Raw genomic sequence first — 27,544 nt, forward strand, 5'->3', positions numbered from 1 at the left:
CAGCTGGGCTTAAAACCTACAATTGAGGTAGGATGGCGACAGGGTGATGTGTGTGGTGTTTGTCTCCCAAAGGTGAATCTTCTGTAGGTGATGCATGCTGGGAGTTGGCTTGGCAAACATCCTGCCACAACAAAAGAGTCCTTATATACAAACCCCGTTTCTATATGAGTTGGGAAATTGTGTTAGATGTAAATATAAACGGAATACAAGGATTTGCAAATCATTTTCAACCCATATTCAGTTGAATATGCTACAAACACAACATATTTGATGTTCAAACTGATAAACATTTTTTTATTTGCAAATAATCATTAACTTTAGAATTTGATGCCAGCAACACGTGATAAAGAAGTTGGGAAAGGTGGCAATACTGATAAAGTTGAGGAATGCTCATCAAACACTTATGTGGAACATCCCACAGGTGTGCAGGCTAATTGAGAAGAGGTGGGTGCCATGATTAGGTATAAAAGCAGCTTCCATAGCTCGGTTGGTAGAGCGGCCGTGCCAGCAACTTGAGGGTTGCAGGTTCAATTCCCGCCTCCGCCATCCTATTCACTGCCGTTGTGTCCTTGGGCAAGACACTTTACCCACCTGCTCCCAGTGCCTCCCACACTGGTTTAAATGTAACTTAGATATTGGGTTTCACTATGTAAAGCGCTTTGAGTCACTAGAGAAAAGCGCTATATAAATATAATTCACTTCACTTCACTTCCATGAAATGCTAAGTAATTCACAAACAAGGATGGGGTGAGGGTCACCACTTTGTAAGAAAATTGTCGAACAGTTTTAGAACAACATTTCTCAACGAGCTATTGCAAGGAATTTAGGGATTTTACCATCTACGGTCCGTAAAATCATCCAAAAGTTCAGAGAATCTGGAGAAATCACTGCACGTAAGCGATGATATTACAGACTTTTGATCCCTCAGGCGGTACTGTATCAAAAACCGACATCAGTGTGTAAAGGATATCATCACATGGGCTCAGGAACACTTCATAAAACCACTGTCAGTAACTACATCTGTAAGTGCAAGTTAAAACTCTACTATGCAAAGCCAAACCCATTTATCAACAATATCCTGAAACGTCGCCGGCTTGGCTGGGCCCGAGCTCACCTAAGATGGACTGATGCAAAGTGGAAAGGTGTTCTGTAGTCTGACAAGTCCACATTTCAAATTATATTTGGAAACAGAGGACGTGGTGTCCTCCAGAACAAAGAGGAAAATAACCATTAGGATTGTTATAGACGCAAAGTTCAAAAGCCAGCATCTGTGATGGTATGGGGGTGTATTAGTGCCCAAGGCATGGGTAACTTACACATCTGTGAAGGCACCATTAAGTCTGAAAGGTCCATACAGGTTTTGGAGCAACATATGTTGTCATCCAAGCAACGTTATAATGGACGCACCTGCTTATTTCAGCAAGACAAGTGTTAGAACAGCGTGGCTTCGTAAAAAAAGAGTGCGGGTACTTTCCTGGCCCGCCTGCAGTCCCGACCTGTCTCCCATCGAAAATGTGTGGCGCATTATGAAGCGTAAATTACGACAGCGGAGACCCTCGACTGTTGAACGACTGAAGCTCTACATAAAACAAAAATGGGAAAGAATTCCAATTTCAAAGCTTCAAGAATTAGTTTTCTCAGTTCCCAAACATTTATTGAGTGTTGTTAAAAGAAAATGTAATGTAACACAGTGGTGAACATGTCCTTCCCCAACTACTTTGGCACGTGTTGCAGCCATGAAATTCTAAGTTAATCATTATTTGCAAGAATAAAGTTTGTGAGTTTGAACATCAAATATCTTGTCTTTGTAGTGCATTCAACTGAATATAGGTTGAAAAGGATTTGAAAACCATTGTATTCCGTTTATATTTACAACTAACACAATTTCCCAACTCATATGGAAAAGGGGTTTGTAGGTTTTCTTCCCAGATACAAACAAAACACTGCAAGGATACCTGAATAGCAGCATGATAGGGAATGTCATGTTGGGTGGCAGCATGAACACAACACTCAGTTGGATGGCCCGCTGCAAGTGCTCATGGGTAATGTTGAAGCTATGATAGTTGATGTGACTACGCAGAAGGATGTAATGTCTGGAAGACACCTTGGAATAAGGCACATGTAGGAAGAAAAAAAAGATTTTAGCAAGGATTAAGCATGTCATTACAGTGGGACCTCGTTTTCTAAAAAAAAAAAAGTGCCCGGTTTTAGCCGAAAATCTATACCAAAACTTTCCGCTTTATTTTTGTGTACTATCTCGGCTATCGTTCGGCCAAACGTTGCATTAAAAAACTTGTTAATTTGCTTGGAATTGAGTGCCAAAAAGAAAGAATCCCACACGTCTCTGATTCTGTACTTTTTGTATTGGGCATGGGGCAAAAAAAAACTGAGTACCAGCATTTCGATAAAGAAGGTGAGAAACACTATTGAATTCAAGCAAAGTACAAATGGGGACAATGTGGTCGTCCCCTACCAACTTCCCTGTCCGCTCTCGCCAAAAAGAGTTTTCAACAAAGTTGGAAGTGATGTTAAAATATCCATTTCATTCATCATTTCTATATATTTATATTTGTTTCTGCATGTAAAACCTTAAATATTCTTTATAAAAAATAGTTTGTGTATATATTTTCAAGTGTCTGGAACATAGTTGGATTTACATGATCTCTTCTAGGAAAGAATGCTTTGGTTCGTACAAATTTGAAACAATCGCAATGCTAATTTTTCTTAGCCTGTCAATGGGGTTATTTTTTGCATGTTAGCATAAGAGACATAAGCTTTATTTCAGGTTATACAAAACTAGAGATGTAATGATATGCGGTAATAACTGTGGTAAAACAACCAATGGTTAGTATTACCATTTTGAAATAAGATGATCGAAAAACCATGTTTGATAACTGCACTTTGATAAACTCACAGACTTACTGGGGCCAGCTCGCTATCTTAAATGCTAACATGAAAACAAGAGGCATAAATGTCTTTCCCCATTAACAAACAACCTATATTCTGTATTGCTACATTGTTTTTTTTACTACCAAACTGTATAGTAGATTTAACATGATTATTACATGTATGTGCACTTAATGTATATATTATTTAAAAAAAATACATATGTAGTAATCAATAATGCATTTTGATGCTGCTCCTCCTCCTCCACAAATTGGTTGCCAGTTGCATACTTTGTGTTGCCTTGTTTTTAGTTCAGTGATGATCGGGTGAACGAGAGATCGAAGAGAGATCTTTCGCCTCATGCTGCATTTATACAGAGTCAAATCCACTATGGGTCCACTTATCTGGAAAACAGCAAATTAGAATGAGTCTTTGAGTTCTCACGAGGCGTAAACAATGGTTACTCACCCTGTCAGGATGGTGGTCCAGGGTCCAAGGGGAGTGTGTGAGTTCAGTAATAAGGTAAAGCACACACTCTCCTCTGAGAGACTGGAGCAGGGCTGCCGGTGTGTAAAAGACAGCCGAGCCGCTGTTGATGACTGATGAGTTTTGGTGTGTAACATAGAGAGACATGAGGCCAACATGGATTCTGTACTCTTGGATGTTGTTAAAGAACATGTGCTTCTAGGAAACAGAAACAACACTATCAACAAATACAGTTAGATTTGTTTATTAAAGTTATCGCCTACCAAAATCAGGTCAGAAGCAGTCTGCAAAATATTGTCCACAAGCTGCTCCACTGTCCTGTATTTGGTTAGAATATCATCACTGGAGTAGTCCGCTTGAATGTCTGATTCCAACTTGTGTGTAACATCAGAGGTGACAGCTGCCTCCAGGCTGTAAGCTAGCACAGTAACCAAGGTGTCCACCATCCTCGCATCCAGTGGGTACCTCTTCTGTGCATCAGGATTATAAAGCTGCTCGCACACAACCCCAACATGTGCAGCTACTAGTCTCACGCATGCTAGTGTTACCTAAGAAGCATAAAATTCTTATCAAAGCCGAAATGTATTTATGTGCATGTTTGTGGAATGGCAAACTTACCTGCCTGGTAACTTGTAAAAGATCTTTGAGAATGCATACGGTGTCTGTCATCGAGTCCTGCCGTTGAATAACACAATATTAGAATGCTTTAAAAGGGAGAGATTTGTGTACTCAATCGCATCTAAATAAATTAGAATATGCAAGTTCTTTGGTACCAGGAGTTACATTCAGACTCAGAAACCATGTATACATTCAGGAAGTTTTCACAGTTGATTTGCTGATTAGAGTTTTAATTGGGAGTGTCCTGTTTATAACTGTTTTGTTTCACGACAGGGATATTGGACTAGTATCGATATCGTTGATATCGATACTAATCTGATACAATATTACAGCTAACCCATAGTACAGTACATACTTTTTATAATTTTGTAACATGAAATGTTTGAAAGTGGTATGTATTAAAAACACTAAACTTACGGCAGAGGTATGCGTTTGAAGTGGAGTTTTAATTTGTTTTTGGCGACACCGAGTAGTCACAATAAGTCATTAAATTGAGTTTATGACGCAGTAAGTTGTATGATGCAGACACCTTTGTTACCGAATACTTTGTAATACGTTTCAACCGTGGAAACTTTGTATTTATTTATATGTATTTTTATGAATTCATCAAAATTAAAAGATGGTTTGATGTAAATAGATTATCATTGAATACAGGTAAACCTAAATTTATTATTTTTGGCAGTAGTAAGAAAGTGTGGATGCTTCATTAGGTGTAAAAGAATTGAGAGTCAAAGAACACAAGACATCAAGTTGTTGGGTGTTATGATTGATGAACATTTGTCACGGAAATCACATATAAATGATACAAAGGATAAAACATCCAAAACTATTATTATTTTACACAAACTTGAGGAATTTCTAAATCAAAAAGCATTGTATATTTGGTATAACTTACTGATACTTCTATATCTAACACACTGTATTGAAGTGTGGGGTAGTACCTGTAAAACATATTTAAATAGAAACTTCCTTCTGCAGAAAAGAGCCGTACAAATCATTGCTGGAAATGCATACAGGAAACCCTCAAACTCAATATTAAAACAGTTAAATTCATTATAATTTCATGAACTGGTAGAGTATAATATCCTAAACATCATGTACAAACCCCATTTCCATATGAGTTGGGAAATAGTGTTAGATGTAAATAATTTTCAACCTATATTCAGTTGAACGCACTACAAAGACATGATGTTTGATGTTCAAACTCAAACATTATTTTTTTTTGCGAACAATAATTAACTTAGAATTTCATGGCTTCAACACGTGCCAAAGTAGTTTGGACAGGGCATGTTCACCACTGTGTTATATCACCTTTTCTTTTAACAACACTAAATAAACGTTTGGGAACTGATGTGCCAAAGTAGTTTGGAAAGGGCATGTTCACCACTGTGTTATATCACCTTTTCTTTTAACAACACTAAATAAACGTTTGGGAACTGAGGAAACTAATTGTTGAAGCTTTGAAAGTGGAATTCTTTCCCATTCTTGTTTTATGTAGAGTTTTAGTCGTTCAACAGTCCGGGGTCTCCGCTGTCATATTTTACGCTTCAAAATGCGCCGCACATTTTCGATGGGAGACAGGCCTGGACTGCAATCGGGCCAGGAAAGTACCCGCACTCTTTTACTACGAAACCACGCTGTTGTAACACGTGGCTTGGCATTATCTTGCTGAAATAAGCAGGGGCGTCCATGATAACGTTGCTTTAATGACAACACATGTTGCTCCAAAAGCTGTATGGACCATTCAGCATTATGGTGCCTTCACAGATGTGTAAGTTACCCATGCCTTGGGCACTAATACATGCTGGCTTTTGAACTTGGTGCCTACAGTATAACAATCTGGATGGTTATTTTCCTCTTTGTTCCGGAGTACACCACGTCCACAGTTGTAATTTGAAATGCGGACTCGTCAGACCACAGAACACTTTTCCACTTTGCATCAGTCCATCTTATATGAGCTAGGGCCCATCGAAGCCAGCGGCGTTCCTTGGTGTTGTTGATAAATGGGTTTTGCTTTGCATAGCAGAGTTTTAACTTGCACTTACAGATGTAGCAACCAACTATAGTTACTGACAGTGGTTTTATGAAGTGTTCCTGAGCCCATGTGGTGATATCCTTTACACACTGATGTGTGATTCTGAGGGATCAGCGGTCTGTAATATCATCGCTTACGTGCAGTGATTTCTTCAGATTCTCTGAACCTTTTGATGAATTTACAGACCGTAGATGGTAAAATCCCTAGATTCCTTGCAATAGCTCGTTGAGAAATGTTGTTCTAAAACTGTTCAACAATTTGCTTACAAATTGGTGACCCTCACCCCATCCTTATTTGTGATTTACTTAGCATTTCATGGAAGCTGCTTTTATACCCAATCATGGCACCCACCTGTTCCCAATTAGCCTGCACACCTGTGGGATGTTCCAAATAAGTGTTTGATGAGAATTTCTCAACTTTATCGGTATTTATTGCCACCTTTCCCAACTTCTTTGTAACGTGTTGCTGGCATCAAATTCTAAAGTTAATGATTATTTGCAAACAGTTTAAACATCAAATATGTTGTCTTTGTAGCATATTTAACTGAATATGGGTTGAAAATGATTTGCAAATCATATGTATTCTGTTTATATTTACATCCAACACAATTTCCCAACTCATTTGGAAACGGGGTTTCAATTATATCAAACAATATTCAAAACAGATTTGTAAAAAGAGAAAATATAATTTGAAAGGAACAGATCTTTAATACATTTACATTTACAACAGTCACAATCTAAAGATGTATATCAATTAGATGTGTTTGTTAATGGAACAAACTTGATAGTGGAATAAAACAATGTAAACCTCTTTCTGCAAAAACTATTTTAATCATGATGATGAAAGATTTGACTGAGTAAAATGATTTATTCATGACTAGTTTAATTGTCGTAAAATGAAAATATGGCTTTGTAGTCGCCAATAGTGAAAGTCAATTGTATTTGTGAAAAAGGGGGCAGATAAAAGTTTATTCTTGCTGATCCTTTTCATTCATAATTTACTTTGATTGTTGTCTGTCTATCAGGGTGTACTCCGCCTTCCACCCGAATGCAGCTGAGATAGGCTCCAGCAACCCCAAAACAGACAAGCGGTAGAAAATGGATGGATGGATGTTTAATTTTATTCCTTTGTTTGCTTTTTTTATGAATGAATGAAAAAATTAACTGAACTGTATGTGTACTGTGAGTGATATGCAACTATAATTATTTGATACTTGTTTATATTGACAAATGTGGTGTTTTAGGCTGAAATATTGTTCAATTAAGGACACTTATTAAGTATGTAGCTTGTCTTCTATTTTGTGAATGGCTGTTGTGTAGCTGCTAGCTCCTAGTGGAATGCCCACCATGTTTTGTAAATTACTTCACTAAAAAACAAGAAAAGACCAACCTAGTTTGTTTATTGGATGGTTTGTACAAGTAAACCGACTGCTGGACTACTTGTATCGGCGCCTAAATCAGAGATTTTAGAAGCAAGTTGAAATTTGTTTTTTGCTGCTATCGGATATACTCCTAGTTTAAATACGGTATTAAACTTTTTGACACATTTTTCCTTATCATGAAAACCTTTGTTTTTTTATTTGCTTTGAGCTATAATCAGTTAAATGTTTAAGAAATTAAGAAACACGTTCTTAAAATATTACACTTTGTGGGCAGTTGATATATCAGCATTGCCATAAAAGTGCAATCCATCCATCCATCCATTTTCTACCGCTTATTCCCTTCCGGGGTCGCGGGGGGCGCTTGTGCCTATCTCAGCTACAATCGGGCGGAAGGCGGGGTACACCCTGGACAAGTCGCCACCTCGTCGCAGGGCCAACACAGATAGACAGACAACATTCACACTCACATTCACACACTAGGGCCAATTTAGTGTTGCCAATCAACCTATCCCCAGGTGCATGTCTTTGGAGCTGGGAGGAAGCCGGAGTACCCGGAGGGAACCCATGCATTCACGGGGAGAAAAGTGCAATAATGATCGTATTTACATGATAATTTTACCCCCGGTATGATACAATACCATCATGTACGATAATTTGAGCCCTTCAATACATGACTATTAGCAAACACAAACCGGATAGATCCTGCACTCCGCCTGATATTTGTGCACTGTCTCACAACATCAGACATGTGTGGGCGGTGTTCCCTACAGTGTGGTTAGTTTATCCATCCATCCATTTCCTACCGCTTGTCCCTTGTGGGTTTGCGGGGGGTCGCTGGAGCCTATCTCAGCTGCATTCGGGCTATTTAAAGGTAATACTGCATTATAAATTATAATATACATAGTCTGTGGGATTTTTCTCTTCAAAATACAGTCCTCCGGTAAGATAATTTGTTTATTTTCCACCTGGCAACACTGGATTCTATAGAACAGTGGTTCGCAAATTGTTACCATTGTTTACCAAGTGGGCTTCACGGTGGGAGAGGGGTTAATGCGTCTCCCTCACAATATGAAGGTCCTGCAGTCCTGGGTTCAAATCCAGGCTTGGGATTTTTCTGTGTGGAGTTTGCATGTTCTCCCCGTGAATGCGTGGGTTCCCACCGGGTACTCCGGCTTCCTCCCACTTCCAAAGACATGCACCTGGGGATAGGTTGATTGGCAACACTAAATTGGCCCTACTGTGTGAACGTGAGTGTGAATGTTGTCTGTCTATCTGTGTTGGCCCAGCGATGAAGTTGCGACTTGTCCAGGGTGTACCCCGCCTTCCGCCCGATTGTAGCTGAGATAGGCGCCAGCGCCCCCCGCGACCCCAAAAAGGGAATAAGCGGTAGAAAATGGATGGATTTATTATTTTTGGCTACTGTATCATTACACACAGTTTGATCAATAACACTGTGTTTGAATATATATTTAATCATGTGATTTTTGGCATACCACTTGGAGTAACACAGTTTGAGAATTACTGGAATAGAAGCACTGAACCACTGAAATCAACAAAATTTTTAAATATATACTAATGTATTGAGATACAGGAAAACTGTGCTCTCCATAAGTCGCTTTGTTGTTTTAGTGGTGTGTAACTTTTGCCACTGTGTAGTTTGAGTTGTTGTGTCTGTGTACCTTCTCACTTCCCTCCAGCTCGCACATTGTGCTAATGAGCACACTGCGCACATGTCTCTGCCAGTGCTCGTCAGCCTGGCTGTCCAAGCTCAGTCTATTCAGAATGCTTGACAACAGACTGATGTAATTTCGTATTTCTGCACTGTTCCCACAAAGGACTAGCGCTGAGAGGTTCTTCAGACCTGACTGGCACCTGGAAACAAAAAGGAAAATTTATTTTTTTAAGAGGCTTTTCAGCAACAAAACTATTATTTCTGCTTACAGCTCCACATCAGGATTGTGAAAGGAAACGTCTCTGAAGAAGCTGGGCAGGACTTGGACAGTCACTGGGCAAACTCTGGTGGAGGACCCGTACGTGCTGCTTCGGATTTTTGTGTAAATAGTAACTAAATAAACAATACACCGTTAATCAATGGAAACAATATGGATTCTAAACAATGACATTAATGTTTCACCTTTGTAGTCATCAACATTGTTTCCAGAAGGAAGGCTGAAGTAATACTGGAAGTTTCTGCCCTGGTACAACATCCTAGGTGGGTTTTTACCAATAGTAAAGCTGTGCTCATACAGTAAGTCCTTCAGTAACATAAAAATAGCGTGTTAGCTGTTGACAAAGAGAATTAAACAATAGTAAATTATCATACCTCTCTACCTGAGGTGCAGAAGATGCTGAAGTGTGTGTACAACTCCATCCCTTTACTTGGTTGCACTTGGCATGTCATTCCTTTAGGAACAGGCTTTGTTCTCAAGAATAGTTGAGTCCGGCCCAAAACGCTACCCTGAGATTCTTACATAAGGTATATAGATGTCAACGTCTTGATGTTTTAGTAAAAAACTGATGACTACAAGACTCACTGGCGAAGACTTCCAGCATGTATCTAGTCCCTGCTCTCAGACTGAAAGGTTTGAAGTTGAGCAACGGGGAGGAAATTCCTGTAAAAGTGTGACAGTGTGATGACCGGAGCAATAAGAGGACATTTTCTGTGCCTTGTGTCTACCTGTGTCGGTGTAGGACTCAAACAACCCCGCCTCCACCGGGCCTCGTGGGAGGTCAAGCAGGGTCATCTCCCGATTCGCTCGCCGACTGGAACTGGACTCCACTAGATTACTCCCTTCTGTGTCATGTGACCCTGGGTTAAAGTCATCTCCTGGACTCAAGGTCTGACCACCCACACCTGAGAGAACACTATTAGTTAACACACTAATAGTTTTGTTTTTATTTCAAAAGGTTTGACGAAAATCAAATCGTATAAAAATGGAAACAATCTTTCTTTCAATAAGAAATAATGAAAAAAAAGTTTGCCTGGCAGTTAGTAATAGACCCAGGCTGATATTATATGTTGCTGGACCATATTTGTCCTACAAATTTTTGCAGATAAACGATAGTCGGTATAATTTCTTGACACCAAATTGATCACTAATGGGATCATCATGTATAATAATAATAATAATAATGCAAATGTTCCTTTCAAACACAATAAACTGTGATTTCTCAGTATTTGTGTTATTACCTTTGTAATTACAAGGTGAAAAAACATTTAAATGTAGTAAGTATATAATAAGTAAACAATAAAAATAAAATTGAGTCTCAATCTGTTGGCAAAAAAAATACACTTCAATAAATATTCAAAATTCTGAAGTGCAGTTTTTTTTTCCCCAGTTGGAAAAACTGGGTCCGGTGGTTTGATTTCTTCGTTTTGGTGCCATCACTATCCAAAATATTCGGTATCTGTCTTGTGGTCTCTGTGTTAATTGGCTCATCTTTTCTCATTTAATTGAAAGAAAACATTCTCACAGAGGGGCGTTTGGTTACATTTTTGTTACTTTGCGGTGCTTTTCACTAGCGATAAAAGTAATGTTAACATCCCTTTTACCATTATTGAAAACGCTTGCTGGCAAAGACGGCGACGAATTTTGAGGGAAAAAGGGAGGGAGTACTATTACTCACAGTATACATATTTTTGTACTTTTCTGCAAGATCTTTCTTGAATTCAATAGTGTTTCTCACTTTTTTTTTTAATCAAAGTGCTGGTACTTGCAACTTTATTTGGCCCTGTGGTGGACCGTACTCAATTTAAAAAATTACAGAGACCTAATCACCAACCCATGCATTACTTTTTTTGGCACTAGATTCCCTGGAATGATACACAGGGAGATTGGCTAGTTTGTCACGAGCAATATTTGATTTCGGCAAGATTTTCGTGAAACACAGAATGATATGAAGAATGGGGTGTACGAAATGCGAGGTATTAGCCACAATATTAGCTACTTGTACCTGTTGGTCTTCCCGCTGAGGTTGCTGGGTCTCCTTCTGCCATTTGGAAGGGTTCATTATAATCTGTAGAAGAATATTGGCGAGTATTAATATCTGATTCTCAGATAACAGTGATGGCGGCGCCTTGAAGGTACCTTGTCCGAGAGTCTCAACAGCGGGAAACTCCCAGTCAGCAAAGGAGTCGTAATCAATAGGAGGCTTCCTTTCTAAATCAAAATGGATGCTACCATCATTCAGGACAAACTGAAGATGTTCAGAAGAGTACGAAGATTCACTCAGGCTGAGCTCCTCTCCTACCAGCAAAAAGTATCAGCTGTTAAATAACTAATACAAAATCACCACTTCCATTCGGCCAATGAGTAGACAGCGTGGCGCGGTTGGGAGGGTGGCCGTGCCAGCAACCTGAGGGTTCCTGGTTCAATCTCCACCTTCTACCAACCTAGTCACGTCCGTTGTGTCCTTGAGCAAGACACTTCACCCTTGCTCCTGATGGGTCATGGTTAGCGCCTTGCATGGCAGCTCCCGTCATCAGTGTGTGAATGTGTGTGTGTGAATGTGGAAATAGTGTCAAAGTGCTTTGAGTACCCTGAAGGTTGAAAAGCGCTATACAAGTATAATCCATTTACCATTTAATAATAATATACTGTATAAATCACTACCATTGTTAGATAATGTCTCTGTGAGAGATCATGTAGATGGTGAGTACTGTATTTTCGGGACTATAGAGCGTTGTGGTGTATAAGCCTCACGTACTAACTTTTAGAAGTAAAGATATTTTCTGATGCACAGTACGTAATATAAACGCTGTGAAATTAGTTATTTACGCAGAAAGCTTTTTGTAAATATTTAAGTACCTAATTTTTTTCCAAACAGTGCCTGTAACAGGGCAGTAAAACAGCTGATCAAACAAAATAGAAGTCATCGTTATGGACCCACTAGCTGCGGAAGCAACCTGTAGCTCTCCAATCAGTTAAACAGACTCACTAACTCCACAGTGAAATATTTTGGAATTTACTGAGGAATTTGTGAAATTGAAACAATACAAAAAAATGTTGTAAGTTAATATTAACACAGACACTCGCAAACATGCTAGCATAATAGCTCATGCTAACGCTTGCTTGATTACATTATGATAGCATGTACAAATATGCATGACAACGCTCCTAAAGACATCACACATTGGACGGTTTAGTCAGTATGAATAGTTTTAGTTTGTAAGACTCACAAACGTTGCTTGGAGTGATGAATGAAGAAACAATATGAGTAGAAACGCTATGGACGACTAGAAGACAGAATGGCACTTGTACTTTCGATTCAAGGCACTGAACTGAAGTAGTGTAGATGTTCAATCCACAACACCTGCAGTGAACAAAGTCGTCCAAAGGATGGCGCCATAGCACAAACAATAACAATCCTTTTCAGTGTATCTGCTTGTGTTTTATGAAAATGATTTGTTGAATACAAAATATTATGGCCGTTCGTGAAGCAAAATCCATAAATTAGTCCAAAACGTAGGAAAACTGCAGTATTGGCTTTTAGTCCGGAAAATATAGTACTTCTGTGGAGCTTACCAGATCTTGCTGGGTTAATGCTGGCAGTTCTGCCAAACCTTAATCAGGAGTGGGCTTTATATGATCAGCATTGTACAAAATGTTTACCTACCAGCAATGTGAACCATGCTTTTGGTCTTTCTTGGCGGACGAGGAGGTGAGGATGTGCTCTCTTTCATAGTGGATGGAGCGCTGAGATCCACCGTAGAACAAAACAGGACTAGGGTATAACACGCAATAAAAGAAGTTAGTTTAATTAAAATAACCTGAACCCTTTCCTTAGGAGGATGAATGTGTTTTACCTTCTTCCACGGGTTTGGAGGACGCATTGATCAAGTACAGAGTCCAAAAGTATTGGATCTGGTGTGAGGGAACCTCACAGTCTTCACACAAGGCTTTGATGGTGAAAGACTCATCCCAGTTGACTTGGTCTCCTTCGCATTGAAGGCACGACACTGTTACCCTGCTGAAGTGGAAACATTCACATAATTGTGGGGACCAGGATTAAGGTGCAATCAGTTCACAGTAATTGGTGTCATTTGCCGCCATTTACCCGATGACATTCGGCATTAACGTGACAAAGGTGTCTGATGAAGCTGATTGCTCCCCACTGTAAACGGTGAGTGTGAATCGATACTGATCAAAGTTGTATTTCAGGAAGCTCACTGGAAAGTTGAGCACAGCGGAAGAAGTAACGACATGATGGTCAAAGCAGGAACTCTTGATGGAGCTGACTGGTTCACACATCCACTTAAAGCTATGATTCAATTAGAAATTTGCAGAAATAAGCATTTAAATTAATATATGATCATACTTGAAGGGTTAAAAAATTACTCCACCTGATTTGATTCATGGGGAAGTCAGGATTGTATGATTTCCGCCCATCCAGTGTCACCATGGTGACGTTGCTGTTGTTAATGAAGATGTTGGTGCCACCGTGGACGGCAGCCACAGGAGAGCTGGGCATCACCTCAACTCTCACACTGTAGTTACTGTACACCACACTGCCAACAACCTGGACCTGCTCACCATCAGCATCATAGTTGAATCACAAATGGGTTATACTTGTATAGCGCTTTTCTACCTTTATAGGGAAGTCAAAGCGCTTTGACACTATTTCGACATTCACCCATTCACACACACATTCACATGATGGCGGGATCTGCCATGCAACGCACGAACCAGGACCCATCAGGAGCAAAGGTCTTGCTCAAGGACACAGCCGACGTGAATAGGATGGTAGAAAGTGGGGATTAAACCGGGAACCCTCAGGTTGCTGGCACAGCCATTCTACCAACTTTGCCACACTGTCCCCCAAAAACACATGTTCCCACAGTTTTGTCCTAAATTATGATTGTAATGTGTGTATTTGCAAAATGAATATGCTGATATAGCTTATAAATATGATAAATGATAAATGTCAGGCTTGAACGTGTTTAGTTGACCCAATATATATTTAGAATAGAATAGAATAGAATAGAAAATACTTTATTGATCCCTGGGGGAAATTCAGCTCCACAGTTCGCTCACAATAAACAATAATAATAATCAATCAATCAATAAATCAATCAATCAATGTTTATTCATATAGCCCCAAATCACAAATGTCTCAAAGGACTGCACAAATCATTACGACTACAACATCCTCGGAAGAACCCACAAAAGGGCAAGGAAAACTCACACCCGGTGGGCAGGGAGAATTCACATCCAGTGGGACGCCAGTGACAATGCTGACTATGAGAAACCTTGGAGAGGACCTCAGATGTGGGCAACCCCCCCCCCCTCCCCCCCTCTAGGGGACCGAAAGCAATGGATGTCGAGCGGGTCTAACATGATACTGTGAAAGTTCAATCCATAGTGGCTCCAACACAGCCGCGAGAGTTAATAATATATGACATATATTATATATATAATATATAATATATGAATAATATAAATATATTCTACATATATTCTACATTTAAGTGCAGTCAAGAAGGAACATATGCATTATACAGTCTGATGGCTGTCTGTATGAAGGACCTCCTGTGTCGTTCCGTGTTACATTTAGGGAGTCTGAGCTTTCCACTGAACGTGCTCATTGTCTCCGCAAGGTCCAAGTGTAGTGGGTGGGAGGTGTTGTCCATAATGGCTCGGAGTTTTGCTAGACTTCTTCTCTCTGACACCACCGCCAGAGAGTCCAACTCTACTCCCACCACGTTACTGGCCTTCTCTACCAACTTGTCCAGTCTGTTTGCGTCCCTCACTCTCAGCCCGCTCCCCCAGCAGCATTTGTTTTGTGAATGTAAATAAAATCTTAAAATGTGAATAATTTTAAATTATTCATCCATCCATCCATTTCTCCCGCTTGTCGCGGGGGTGCTGGAGCCTATCTCAGATGCATTCGGGCAGAAGGTGATGTACACCCTGGACAAGTCGCCACCTCATCGCAGGGCCAACACAGATACACAGACAACATTCACACACGAGGGCCAATTTAGTGTTGCCAATCAACCTATCCCCAGGTGCATGTCTTTGGAGGTGGGAGGAAGGAGTACAGGGGCGGCCGTACTAGACACCTGAGGGTTACAGGTTCGCTTCCCACCTATTGACATCCAAATCGCTGCCGTTGAGCAGGACACTTCACCCTTGCCCCCAGTGCCGCTCACACTGGTGAATGAACGATGAATGAATGATTGGTGGTGGTCGGAGGGGCCGTAGGCGCAAACTGGCAGCCACGCTTCCCTCAGTCTACCCCAGGGCAGCTGTGGCTACAGATGTAGCTTACCACCACCAGGTGTGAATGAATGATGGGTTACCACTTCTCTGTGAGCGCTTTGAGTATCTAACAATAGAAAAGCGTGATATAAATCTAATCCATTATTATTATTATTATTATTATTATTATTATTACCCGGAGGGAACCCACGCAGTCACAGGGAGAACATGCAAACTCCACACAGAAAGATCCCGAGCGCAGGATCGAACCCAGGACTTTCGTATTGTGAGGCAGACGCACAAACCCTCTTCTACCGTGCTGCCCACAATATAAATTATATAATATATATATTTTTTTAATTACTCCATCGTGACTACATAGAAACGTCAGACTTGAAATAGCCCTATTGTTTGATTTAGTAAAGATGTTTTCTTTATTGTTTTTTTTTTTTTATAAATTACAAATTTGAATAAAAACTACATAACATGGTTAAAAAAAAAAGTTTACTGCTTGTCACGCTCGGGGTGGCGCTGGAGCCTATCCCAGCTGCACTCAGGCGGAAGGCGGGTTACACCCTGGACAAGTCGCTAACTCATCACAGGGCCAACATTCACACTCATGTTTTGACGAATCTGCATTACAATGTTCACGCTATTGCGCATGCTCCAAGATACATCGCTGGAAAATTGGAAAGAGGAAATTCGAAAACGGGCGGGAACCGGACAGACTATCAGTCCGTCAGCATTTTTGCTTAATTATCTTCCATCCATCCATTCTTCATTAAGTAAAAATGAATACTAACAAATATCAACCACTAGTGCACGGAGAAGCATCACAGCATTGCTGGAAAAGTGGACTCTGAAAATCTCAAGTTTACCGAGGTAAGTCATTACCGCTTCTAATGGCGACACCTGTTGACGTTTGTGTTTCATTGCCGTCGAAATAATTCCTTTCAAAATGCAATAGTCGATTACCTGTCCAAAAAATGTAGCTTTACAACTCACTTCATTCGGGTGATTATGTTCATTCGTCGACGTGAGAAAAAAAAAACACAGGAAGGAAAGTCCAGGTTTTGTGTTTCAAGCATGTCGGCGTATGTGACGTTCGCGAACATGTCAAGTCTTTAGAACGGTTCTTTTAAGTGAACGATGGAAACCGATTCCGAGTTGGTAGCCCTTTCTTTTACGCGCCATTTCTATATAAACGTTGCCAACAACACATTTCCCCCTCGAAAGGAAAGTAGTGTTATCCAAATCTTGTCTGTTGCGAGCCATTTCTTAAATCCTGGAATATTTTTTATTTATTTATAAAGTAGCCACTAATGGCAAAATTAGCTGCAATGATATGCCCCCCGCGACGCCAAAAGGGACAAGCGGTAGGAAATGTATGGATGGATATATATTGCTAGGTGTAGTGTCAGTGGTTATGTGTGTACTTTTTAATTCGTAACACATTTTTTTAGCATCATTATTTGTGACAACCAATTTTTTTTCATGTTACTGTTAAACAATAAAAGTGTGGTGTTTGTGGAAAAGGTTAACAGCATGTGGAGTGTTTTAAATCATTGTGTTAATCATTAAGTAAATATTCCCTACTTTCAAAAATGCATCTACCACGGGGCTCTGGATAGCATTTAACTCTTGCGATAATCGAAGGAACAGTTTTCCATATACTCTCTTATGAAATGTTTCATTTTTCTGCATGGATCCTGCAAGATTATCTGTTATATATTATTATCATATTTGTTGATTGCTTACACATTAAATTATATGTAATTGAATTAATCAAACACTGCATTTTATTAAATATATGTTTTGTTTCATAAAAAGTAAAAAAATATTTAGATTTTAATTATACAATTAAACATGTTTGTAAATTTATGCAGCCGAGATAGGCTCCAGCACCCCTCGCGAACCCGAGAGGGACAAGCGGTAGAAAATTGGATGGATGGATGTGTGTGTGTGTGTGTGTGTATATATATATATATATATATATATATATATATATATACACACACACACACAGCATATATGTATATATATATATATATGTATGTGTATATATATACATATATATATATATATATATAAATATACACACACAGAATAAATATCACGATGCAATTGTATAATTTATCAAGTTAAATCAAATTAATCTGTGCACCATACAAAAAAAACAGTTGCTTACGTTGGAACAGTTATAAAAACAGTTTTCTTGCCTGTTAAAGTCTGATGTGTCTTTAAGTAAAATAATTAAAAATGTTGGTAATGTTGTTCATATGTACATACAACCTCTACAAACTAAAATCCCACTGTTCATTCAATGGGATATTTTCACAGTTGTGCTTTACTTAAGTGCAGTAAATTTAACTGCTACTGAATACAAATGATGTATTTGCTGTAACTGTGCAATCATTATTCGTAGTGTTGAAAAATATCCACTTTTTACTTCCTCGTAAAGTCCATCACGAACAACAAACGTCAGTAATGCCCACCGACATTAATATAAAAAAACAATGGTATATAAATGTGTACTTTGTTTCTCACCTTGGCTATGGCTGTGTAAGTATCGTAGTGCAAAAGATGACCTGGCAAGATGAGCCTCTGGTGATGAGCGTCCGTTACAGGCAAAATGTGTCCTGCAGAATCGAGCAACGTCCAGGTGTAACGGAGGCCCTTTGACACGTCACAGTCCATTTCATCCTCATAAGTCACTCCCAGATGAATGGACTCGTGTCTTCGTACCTGAGTGGCGTAGATGTATACATGAATATGCACAAGAAAACAAGAAGAACATCTTACTTGTAGTTTGTGAGGCCCCATGTTTTTGACCGGTGGAGGCTGACATGGTTTCTCCACGACAAAGATGATGCCCCTCAGGGAGGCAGAACTGACTCGGTTGGACACGGTTACTTCTAATTGGAACTCTCCAGTCCTGCAACCAGAAATGGTAAGGCCAACACTTCATGTTTTGAAATACTCGATATGAGTTGTATTTCTGAATCCTCATCCTTCCGAACCTTAGGAAAACGTGCTGCTCTGTGCTCTGTCCCGTCCTCGTTGTACCATCGCCAAAACGCCACAGGAATGTGACATCAGTGCCCGTGTTGACCCTGCAGGTCACCGTGGTGGTGTGGTTCTGAAGAACAGATGCCTGGTGGACCAGCTTGTTAAGCTTCACTGGTTTTTGCACAAATAAGGGGAAGACCCTGGAGGTGAGGGAGCTGCGACCATCAGACATCACCACTGTTATGTTATACCTACATAGGAACAAATATACATACAAGCTGCATTTGATATGACTTCATATGAACATATGAATATTGGTAATGAATGAGGAATACATGACAGTTTTCTAACATATCCAATATATTGACTATGCTGAATATATGACTTATTCTGATGGCAGCATGTGGATACTTGGTTAATTATGTACTTACAGCTAACTAGTGGAAGGGCAATTGTTGGATTGTCATCACAGTATGCGTAGATTAAAAAAAAAAAGTAAATATGCAACAAAATGTAGAAAACATTGTATGGAAAAATTAGGGGAAATTTAAAAATACCACACAGATGTGCCACAGCTTGGTGGTTGGGAATAAATACTTTTTTTGACAAATTAGGGCAAAATTAATTAAATATTTTCCACTCATGTGCTGAGGCACAGTGGTTGCGGAATAAATAATACTTTTTGGACAATTTAGGGTAAACTGAAAAATTTCACACCAATGTGCCACGGCACTCTGGTTGAGAATAACCACAATAAGCTATCACTCTCACTTCCGTTAAGTCAGCTATTCAGTGTGCAAAACATACACCTTCCAGGGTTGTTGTATCTTTTTGTGACATTCTTGGTGGTGGTTCTAACAGAAGTCGAGTCTCCAAAATTCCACAGAAGTTCCACAGGCTCCCGCATGTCACCCACAGCCTCAAAGGTCACGTCCGTATTAGTGGGATGAGCTTGACCTGCTGCATCAATGCTTACTCCTAAACAGATATCAAATAGCAATCACGTTTTGACATTTTTAAATCTGAACAAACATTCTAATGTTGGATAATATGCACACAAATTATGATGCCATTATTTTATTGAAGCGGTATGGCTCGGTTGGTAGAGCGGCTGTGCCAGCAACTTGAGGGTTGCAGGTTCGATCCCCGCTTCCGCCATCCTAGTCACTGCCGTTGTGTCCTTGGGCACACTGGTTTAAATGTAACTTAGATATTGGGTTTCACTATGTAAAGCGCTTTGAGTCACTAAAGAAAAAGCGCTATATAAATATAATTCACACTTCACTTCACATATTTCCAAAAACAGCAGCTTCAACAAGGAATTTTAGACAAAAAATAAATCAATATTTTTTAAAGGTTGAAAGCTTTATTTACTCATTTACATTACTTGAGTAGTTAATCTCTTTTTACACTTGTGTTATAGTAAAAACAATGTTTTACACCTTTGTCATTATAATTGCGGGGTCTTTATGGTGTTACATTTATATGACAGCTCATGTTAATATTGCTGTATTTTCAGACATTTAAGAAAAATATTTTACGATGGCAACAGTTTGACCCTGCTGAACTTGCATGTTGCACTGTAGAAGACAGAGAGTGACTGCAGGAGGGTCAGGATATTTATTTTTTGTTTGACTTTTTTTACTGAATTACCGGTATATTTTTTATATTTCCCCCAAACCTCAATTTGTCCACAAATCTGAATGTATTCAACCCTGTGGGGTCTTTCAATTTTAATTCAATTAAAAGCCAAACAGTCCTTAAATTTGTGAAGGGCATAAAAAAGATTTTAAAAATGTATTTTTTGGTTAATCTTTTTGCTCAGATTTCTCAATAAACTTTATTCCTAATCAAAAATATTAAAAAAAAATATTTTTACCCTTCTGAATGCCTTTTGATCAGGTGTCACATGTTTAAATTAGTAAGATAACTTTTGTTATACAAACTTATACTAATTGAAAACCGCAACATAATTTGATCAAAAGGCCTTCAAAAGGTTCAAATAAAAGAAAAAACATTACATGTTTTATATTTTTGTTTAGGGTACAATGATTTGAAAAAAAAGAATTAACATGCTTTTATGTACTTTGAAAAATTAAGGACTTGTATGTCATGTCTGGCTTTGGGATATTGTATAATAACTGCCAGTGTGTCTCGTGCACCCGTGAAAAATGTTTGACATGGACATTTTCAAATTTAACATTAAAAAAACCCTAATAGGAAAAATAATTATATAATGGAAACATTTAAATTTAAATGAGTTAACTCATGTGATTTAAAAAAAATTATCACATTAATTAATGTATGGACGCGGTTTGATCACCCAATTCATTTTGACCCAACATGCGCCTTTTCCTTAACGGTAACCGCGTTACCTGAAAGGCGGCACGGGTTGCTATAAAGTCAGTCAACAGGTCAATGCATATGGCAGCACAAGATGAGTGAGGAGACTCTGACTGGTGTCCTCACTGTTAAATTTCACTTCAAAATACACCCTAACTGGACTTTAGATGATACTGTTTTCAAGTTTTGAGCAAATAAATTATGTTTATTTAAAAAATTAATGGATGGATAGTAAAAATGTTTGTGTATGACTTTCTGACAGTAAAATTGCAATTGGGTCTAAATAATGTAGTATTTTTGTTTAATTAATTTAAAACTTGAAAGCCAGTAATTTACTGGGATTAATCACAATTAATGACAATTCAAAAGTGTGAATAATCAGATTTTTAAAAAATAGCAATAATAATGGAGTAACACAACAAACATGATGCCCAAAAATTTAAAGCAAAGATTTACTGAAGAAGTAACCTTTAAATACACATTATATTTATCTAGCACATTGTAATGCAGGTTATATTGTACATGGCCAGCCTACACACTCAGGTTTAAATTGAAAAACATGACTACCGGTAATTATTATAATATTATATTCATGTTAGCATTTAAGACAGCTAGCAATTGCTGCATAAAGTTGCCAGATATCTATTGGTGGCACATTAAGTGTATTTGAAAAAGCTTATTGTTGCACAATAACAAGGTACTTTTAAGACCAGTTTAATTTAAACCACAATTTATACTGGATATCTAAGTGGGGGGTCCCTGTGTGCATCTGTTTGGGGGCGTCATGCCGGAAAACGTTGAAGCCCGCTTTTGTGAGATGGACCAAAGGAAATATGACCTGCTCAATGACATTATTCTTACCTCTGTCAATACTGTTGGTATTGCAGGCTGGAAGACCAGCTTGACTCTCTCGAAGGTCAGCGACTGTTGGACGTCCAACTACCTGTAAGTATACATACTAGTTGTATCTCAATCGGTTTGATTTTAATAAAACAAATTATGTGTATCAGTTGTTTTCATCCCAAATTTTTTTTCAAATATTTCATTTGAAGCTTTTAGGCTATTGATGAAAATAAGTTAATATTAGTTCAAACAAACTATATACTCACAATGTCAATTATCCTGTGTGTCCATCCACAATTATTGGACACATTTATTGACCCTGCATGAACACCTACTCTTTTGCAGGTGCAGATCTGGGATAATTCCTATAGATTTAGAAAATAAAACCATTTATTTAATTGTAAATATGACATACAATTGTAGTATTTATCAGGTGTGAATCCTCTGCCCCCCCTTCAGTGGCTCAACAAGCATTACAACTGTGCTCAGAGTCCATCAGACACGTACGGCCGCAGTGTGACAGGATCACCCACATAGCCAGCCTGCACGCTGCTTTGGAAGCTGGTCTGCAGAAGGGGGGTGCATAGATCAAACCTGAGTCGGCCTAATGGCAAAGACTACAATTGGACGCAGGGGTTCAGGAGGTATGGAACTGTATAATTATCTTAAATAAATATAGCATAGGACTTACATTTTCTTTTTCATTACTGTCTTTATGTTGGTCCAAAATCCATTGAAATGACGCAGCAAAAGAACCATCATCCGACACATTGACCTGCTGTGAACTTTGACCCCCAGGGGTCACGCAGTAGAACTCCTCTGTGACGTAAGGGAGGCTGTGTTCACTCACTCCCACAATCCCTAAAAAAACACATAATACAGAAAAAAATTATGTGATGCCTCAAATGGTTTTCTAATCGTGTCAGTAAATTCTTTAACATTTTTCAGTTTTTCATGTGAGATTAATTTGTATTCTAACACAAACATACATCATTATTGTGCTTTAAAAATACAACATATTGTAGTTGATTAAACTGAATGAAAATGTTTCAAATATGTGTAAATATTTTAAGTATATCTAAGTATACATTTATAAAAAATCGATTGCTTATTTTTCCCCGGGGGACACTTTTTGGGCCCCCTGCTAATATTTTGCAAAGGTCCTTGACATATTCTAAAATATATTAATTATAATAATGAGATATTACACTGACATGAACTATTCATCACAAAAACACAAGATTAATATGTGGATGTTTTGTTTAGTTTTACATTGGATTATTTTTTTTTTACCGGTAGCAGTGTCAAACTAACATTTTTTAATCAAATCTATTACATTTTTGCAAATTTTTATTAATCACAATTGATATCAGCAAATTAAAAATAATTTGAATAAACTTTTAAAAAGACCCCAATATTTTTTGACACAAATGCAATTTCATTCAATCAGAATGTCCAACAGTAATATTTGCCTAATGTTTTATTGAATGTACGGCATTTATTTGTACGAAACAGTTTTTTCTAAATGTTATGTGGGGAAATCATCTGCGGTTAATGTAAAGAAGCATGTGCCGTCAAAATAAGTTGCGCGATTAATCTGTGTTTATACACGATTAATGCGATAATGTTTTTTGATTAATCACATGAGTTAAAGCAGTAAATTTGACAGCTCTGATCTACATGATTTATTGTATCTATACATTGGTTCAAAAATTATAAAGAAAAAAATATTCTGAACATGTCTGTTACACATTTGAATCAATTAAGCTTTCATTTGGTAACATTTTAATGTAATGTTAAATTTTTTGTATTATAATATTTTTTGTAAAAATTATTTCACAATAAGCCTCTCACCTGTGTCCTGCTTGGGACGTGCAGCCAGATTTCCACAAACTTGGAGGACAAAACGTTTTCCTGCTTGAAAATTCTCTGTTTTTGACGCATTCATGCGGCGTAGAATTAGTTCTTCCGTCCTGTAGCGTGACAAATGAATAAACAGGCAAGGAAATACCAAAAAACCCTTTGAAGGAGATACATCCAGACTTGTAATGTTTAGGCTGAAAAACATTTGAACTGTAAAAAGTGATTGTTTTCATTTATAACAGAACTGTCCAAAAAGTTTATCAAAACGTAAGTGTCCATCCTCCTGAGAACAAAAATGTCCACTAGAAGGACGCACGTTCTCAGGAGGATTTATATTTCCTCACCCTTCATCCAGGCAGAGAACACAGCATGTTGCAGGGTCAAGGTCAGCATGGACGCACTCGACTGGGTCCAGCAAGCTCCCGGCACACCCCAAGAACCACTTTGGGTCCCGTTGAGCTGCTTCTGCAGCCCCTGTGGACCCGTTAAGGAGAAGAAGACACCAGGTCAAAGCAGCCATGGTATGAACTAATGAGAAACCACACATGTATGCGCTAACCATAGGAAGGAAGGAAGGAAATGATGGTGAGGAAAAGGGGAGGAATACAGGTGCATGTTTATACAACAATGTTGATTGTATGCAGGTAAAGGTGGAAAGCGGGGGAAGGCTTTCAGAAAAACCCAAGAAAAATATAAGAATCTTGAATTTTAACCAACTTGAATGGATGTGCACCTTTGCAAACATAGCTGCAGCCATTTTGTCATCATGCTTATTAGCAGTGCTATTAATTAGAAAACAGCATTGTTAAGCAAAAAATATATAGTGGTATCCAAAGTGCAGTGAACAATTATTTAGGACATATTATACACATGGAATAAACCATATGAAGGATTAGGGCCATGTTGAAACACATTTAAAAGATATGTCAATATATTTGTCCTGTCGCGTGTTTCATTTTTCAAATTAGATTAACCACAACTTTGAATTTGTATTAATCATCATCATTAATCACAGTTTTGAATGTATCTTGCTTGATACAAATTAACTTTAAAAATACCTCAATATTTGATTTATTGTTTAAGTTTATTTCGTAAATACAACATCACAATTTTCACTTTATCTTTTCAACATGTTCTAAAAGGAGTAAGGAGCAGAGTTTATTTAATCTTGCCCTGTTCCATTTCATAGAAACTGCTAACACTTATTTACTTCCAGTTCTCAAGTTGTACACAATTTACTCAATAAATAATAAAACAACAAAGTTGTATTTCAGATAGTGAGATAAATACAATTATCAGTAAGTTATCAATATTTGGACACAAATGCAATGTTACACCTTCATTTAAGGACATTTTTAAAAATGTCTTAGGCTGCTTTAATGCACTACATTTATTTGCTCCTAACTTGGTAACAGTCACACCCGTTGGAATGTCTTCACTCATCTTTGCACTATATGCATTTACCTGACCATTGACCATGCAGCCACAATTAAGATAAAGGAGCGAGGACAGTCAGAATAAATTGTGTGATTAATCTGCATATATATATATATATATATATATATATATATATATATATATATATATATATATATATATATATATATATATATATATATATATATATATATATATGTGTGTGTGATTAATGCCATATGTTGCATGATTAATCTTTTGGGTTAACCTGTTATTTTGTACAGCCCTAAACATAATAGTTTAACCTGTCTTTAATTACATTGGAGTAGTTTAAACATGTTTGATAAAATATGAGTCATAATAAAGAAAGGTGAATGATCAAATCAAAATGTGTTATTTTTGCTATATGTGTGGTCTGTATGTGAAACCCCTCTTTCATGCTGTGTAACGTTTATTTGAATATAGCTAAGATACTCTGTTTTGCTCAGATTGCATTAAAGTATGAAATCACCTTTAAACCATGACTTTAAATTAATAAAAAAGTTAAAGTACCAATGATTGTCACACAAACACTAGGTGTGGCGAAATTATTCTCTGCATTTGACCCATCACCCTTGATCACCCCCTGTAGGTATATGTCATCATTTTAGCTGAATACCACATAGTCCAAAACACTTGTTATTTTGGACAGGAACTTTTGTCAAATCCAACAAAATGTCATGTTGAGCCTTCTACAAGAACTCTGCTGGTCCACCTTAAAAAGAACTCATGCAGTTTCACCGACGTCCCCTTTAAGAGGCGAGTCCGCTTCTCCTGTTGACCGGCAGGTGGCGCAGTGAGACTGCGGCATGTCTCTCTGCCTAGAAAACAGTTCAAACAGACGTGCGGAAAGAGATTTTTTTTTACTCACAATAATCACATAATTGCGCGAATTCGTTTTGTTTTCATCGACAGAAGCTCACTAAAACGTGGCATCAACGCGCATGGCAGCCACGAAAAGCCCAAATATCTATGTTTAACTCCACCACATAAATATAAAGAAGAAAAAAACGGTGATGTGTAATTGATCAATGTTGATTCCGACACAAAAAATAATACATTCTAAAGTGACGTTGAAGTAATTTTCATCAAATTTCAAAGTACAATTTGCCTTAACAAAATGAAACGGTTTGTTTTATTTCTTTAAGAGCCAAGGACATGCACCTTTTTAAAACATTTCATTCACACCTTTTTAAGCACCAATGTAATAGTACTTACTTATTGGAATTGATGGATGAAGGTTTCAACGAAATATTAAAAAAAAAAAAGAGGGGAGGCAATGAGAACGAAAGTGCTGGCTCAGCGTTTTTGTTTTTTTTGTTTTTTTGTTTTGCACCGTGAGGTAAGAAGCAAAATAAACATCATATAGACCTTCTGGTTTAAATTCATTTAAATTATTAGAAAGGCGACAGTGGATGCAGTTGAGCTCTTTAACAGATTTAAACCCAAATTTATTTTTTTATCCCCAAGAGAATAAATATTTTTATTTATGAAGAGGAAAGTTAAAGGTCACACACGTGTTGTTTCACAGACACAAACCATTTTTAAAGACATGCTTTACGTATTTTTACCCGTTCATAACCAAATGACATTTTTATTTTGAAAGGTATTAAATTAGATTCTTAACTTACACATTTTGTATTGGCTTAAATTATACAGTGTGTAAATGTACAATTAAAGCATTCCCACCATGACTTGCCTTTGAACAACAATCATAAATATAACAGTGTGTTATATTTTAAAACACATTTTTATTTTTAGTTCTGTGACATAAAAAGACGTTGGTTCACTACTCGGGACATTACAGGCTACGTGATTAAGTCATTCCAGGTTTTCAAGTTTAGAAGTGGGGATTTGATTTTTCATAACTTAATCGTATTTAAAATATATAATATTGTGTTTATTGTCAAAAATAAAACGGCAACATTGTATTTGAAGAAAAGCAGCCTTTGGAAGAAGCTGCTTCTGAGCTTGGAAATAAAAAAGTGAGCCAATTTGATCATACACAAATGCGATAGAATATACAACAATAAGAAAAATAAAAGTGGAAAACAATATATTCATGTATTTATTTTAGCTATTGGCGATTTGTATTTGCTTGAACTATAATGCTGATAAAATGACTGATTAGGCCTTTCATTCATTTCAAAATAAAAACTTAATTAAACGTCACACATTTATTGAAGTTGTTGGGAGAATCAAAAAACACCAGATTCTTCTCAGTGTTTTTCTGCATAAGGGAACTCTTTGTAAATGCTCCCAATCACTTAAAAATCATACCATAATATAATGTAAAAAACACAATACGTGGCTTGGTTGTATTGTTTGAATATAAGTCTCACTATACTACCTCAATAAAACCGATTCAATTATTATAGATGAGTCTTGATCGTCCTGTGATATACTTTCTTATTCAAATGTCCG

At 37.8% G+C, this 27,544-nt stretch overlaps 1 protein-coding gene across 1 annotated transcript in view; it reads right to left on the reverse strand.

Moving 5' to 3' along the window:
• Positions 1-25,144, reverse strand: part of LOC133569915 (polycystin-1-like protein 1) — a 38,067-nt gene extending 12,923 nt beyond the window's left edge. The window contains exons 1-26 of the mRNA XM_061922504.1: positions 25,130-25,144; positions 24,010-24,139; positions 22,494-22,663; positions 22,310-22,406; positions 19,426-19,594; positions 18,628-18,867; positions 18,410-18,542; positions 18,155-18,352; positions 13,750-13,931; positions 13,464-13,667; positions 13,213-13,376; positions 13,023-13,130; positions 11,495-11,653; positions 11,361-11,423; positions 10,084-10,260; positions 9,941-10,018; positions 9,730-9,872; positions 9,541-9,661; positions 9,348-9,471; positions 9,086-9,278; positions 3,991-4,047; positions 3,636-3,920; positions 3,355-3,570; positions 3,177-3,290; positions 1,956-2,104; positions 21-121 (exon numbers count right to left, since the gene is read on the reverse strand). Coding sequence (XP_061778488.1) covers positions 21-121; positions 1,956-2,104; positions 3,177-3,290; positions 3,355-3,570; positions 3,636-3,920; positions 3,991-4,047; positions 9,086-9,278; positions 9,348-9,471; positions 9,541-9,661; positions 9,730-9,872; positions 9,941-10,018; positions 10,084-10,260; positions 11,361-11,423; positions 11,495-11,653; positions 13,023-13,130; positions 13,213-13,376; positions 13,464-13,667; positions 13,750-13,931; positions 18,155-18,352; positions 18,410-18,542; positions 18,628-18,867; positions 19,426-19,594; positions 22,310-22,406; positions 22,494-22,663; positions 24,010-24,139; positions 25,130-25,144 — 3,790 coding nt within the window. The remainder of the gene's footprint in view (positions 1-20; positions 122-1,955; positions 2,105-3,176; positions 3,291-3,354; positions 3,571-3,635; positions 3,921-3,990; positions 4,048-9,085; positions 9,279-9,347; positions 9,472-9,540; positions 9,662-9,729; positions 9,873-9,940; positions 10,019-10,083; positions 10,261-11,360; positions 11,424-11,494; positions 11,654-13,022; positions 13,131-13,212; positions 13,377-13,463; positions 13,668-13,749; positions 13,932-18,154; positions 18,353-18,409; positions 18,543-18,627; positions 18,868-19,425; positions 19,595-22,309; positions 22,407-22,493; positions 22,664-24,009; positions 24,140-25,129) is intronic.
• Positions 25,145-27,544: the final 2,400 nt, after the last annotated feature.

Source organism: Nerophis ophidion, linkage group LG15, assembly GCF_033978795.1.
Source record: "Nerophis ophidion isolate RoL-2023_Sa linkage group LG15, RoL_Noph_v1.0, whole genome shotgun sequence".
NCBI classification, from domain to species: Eukaryota; Metazoa; Chordata; class Actinopteri; order Syngnathiformes; family Syngnathidae; genus Nerophis; species Nerophis ophidion.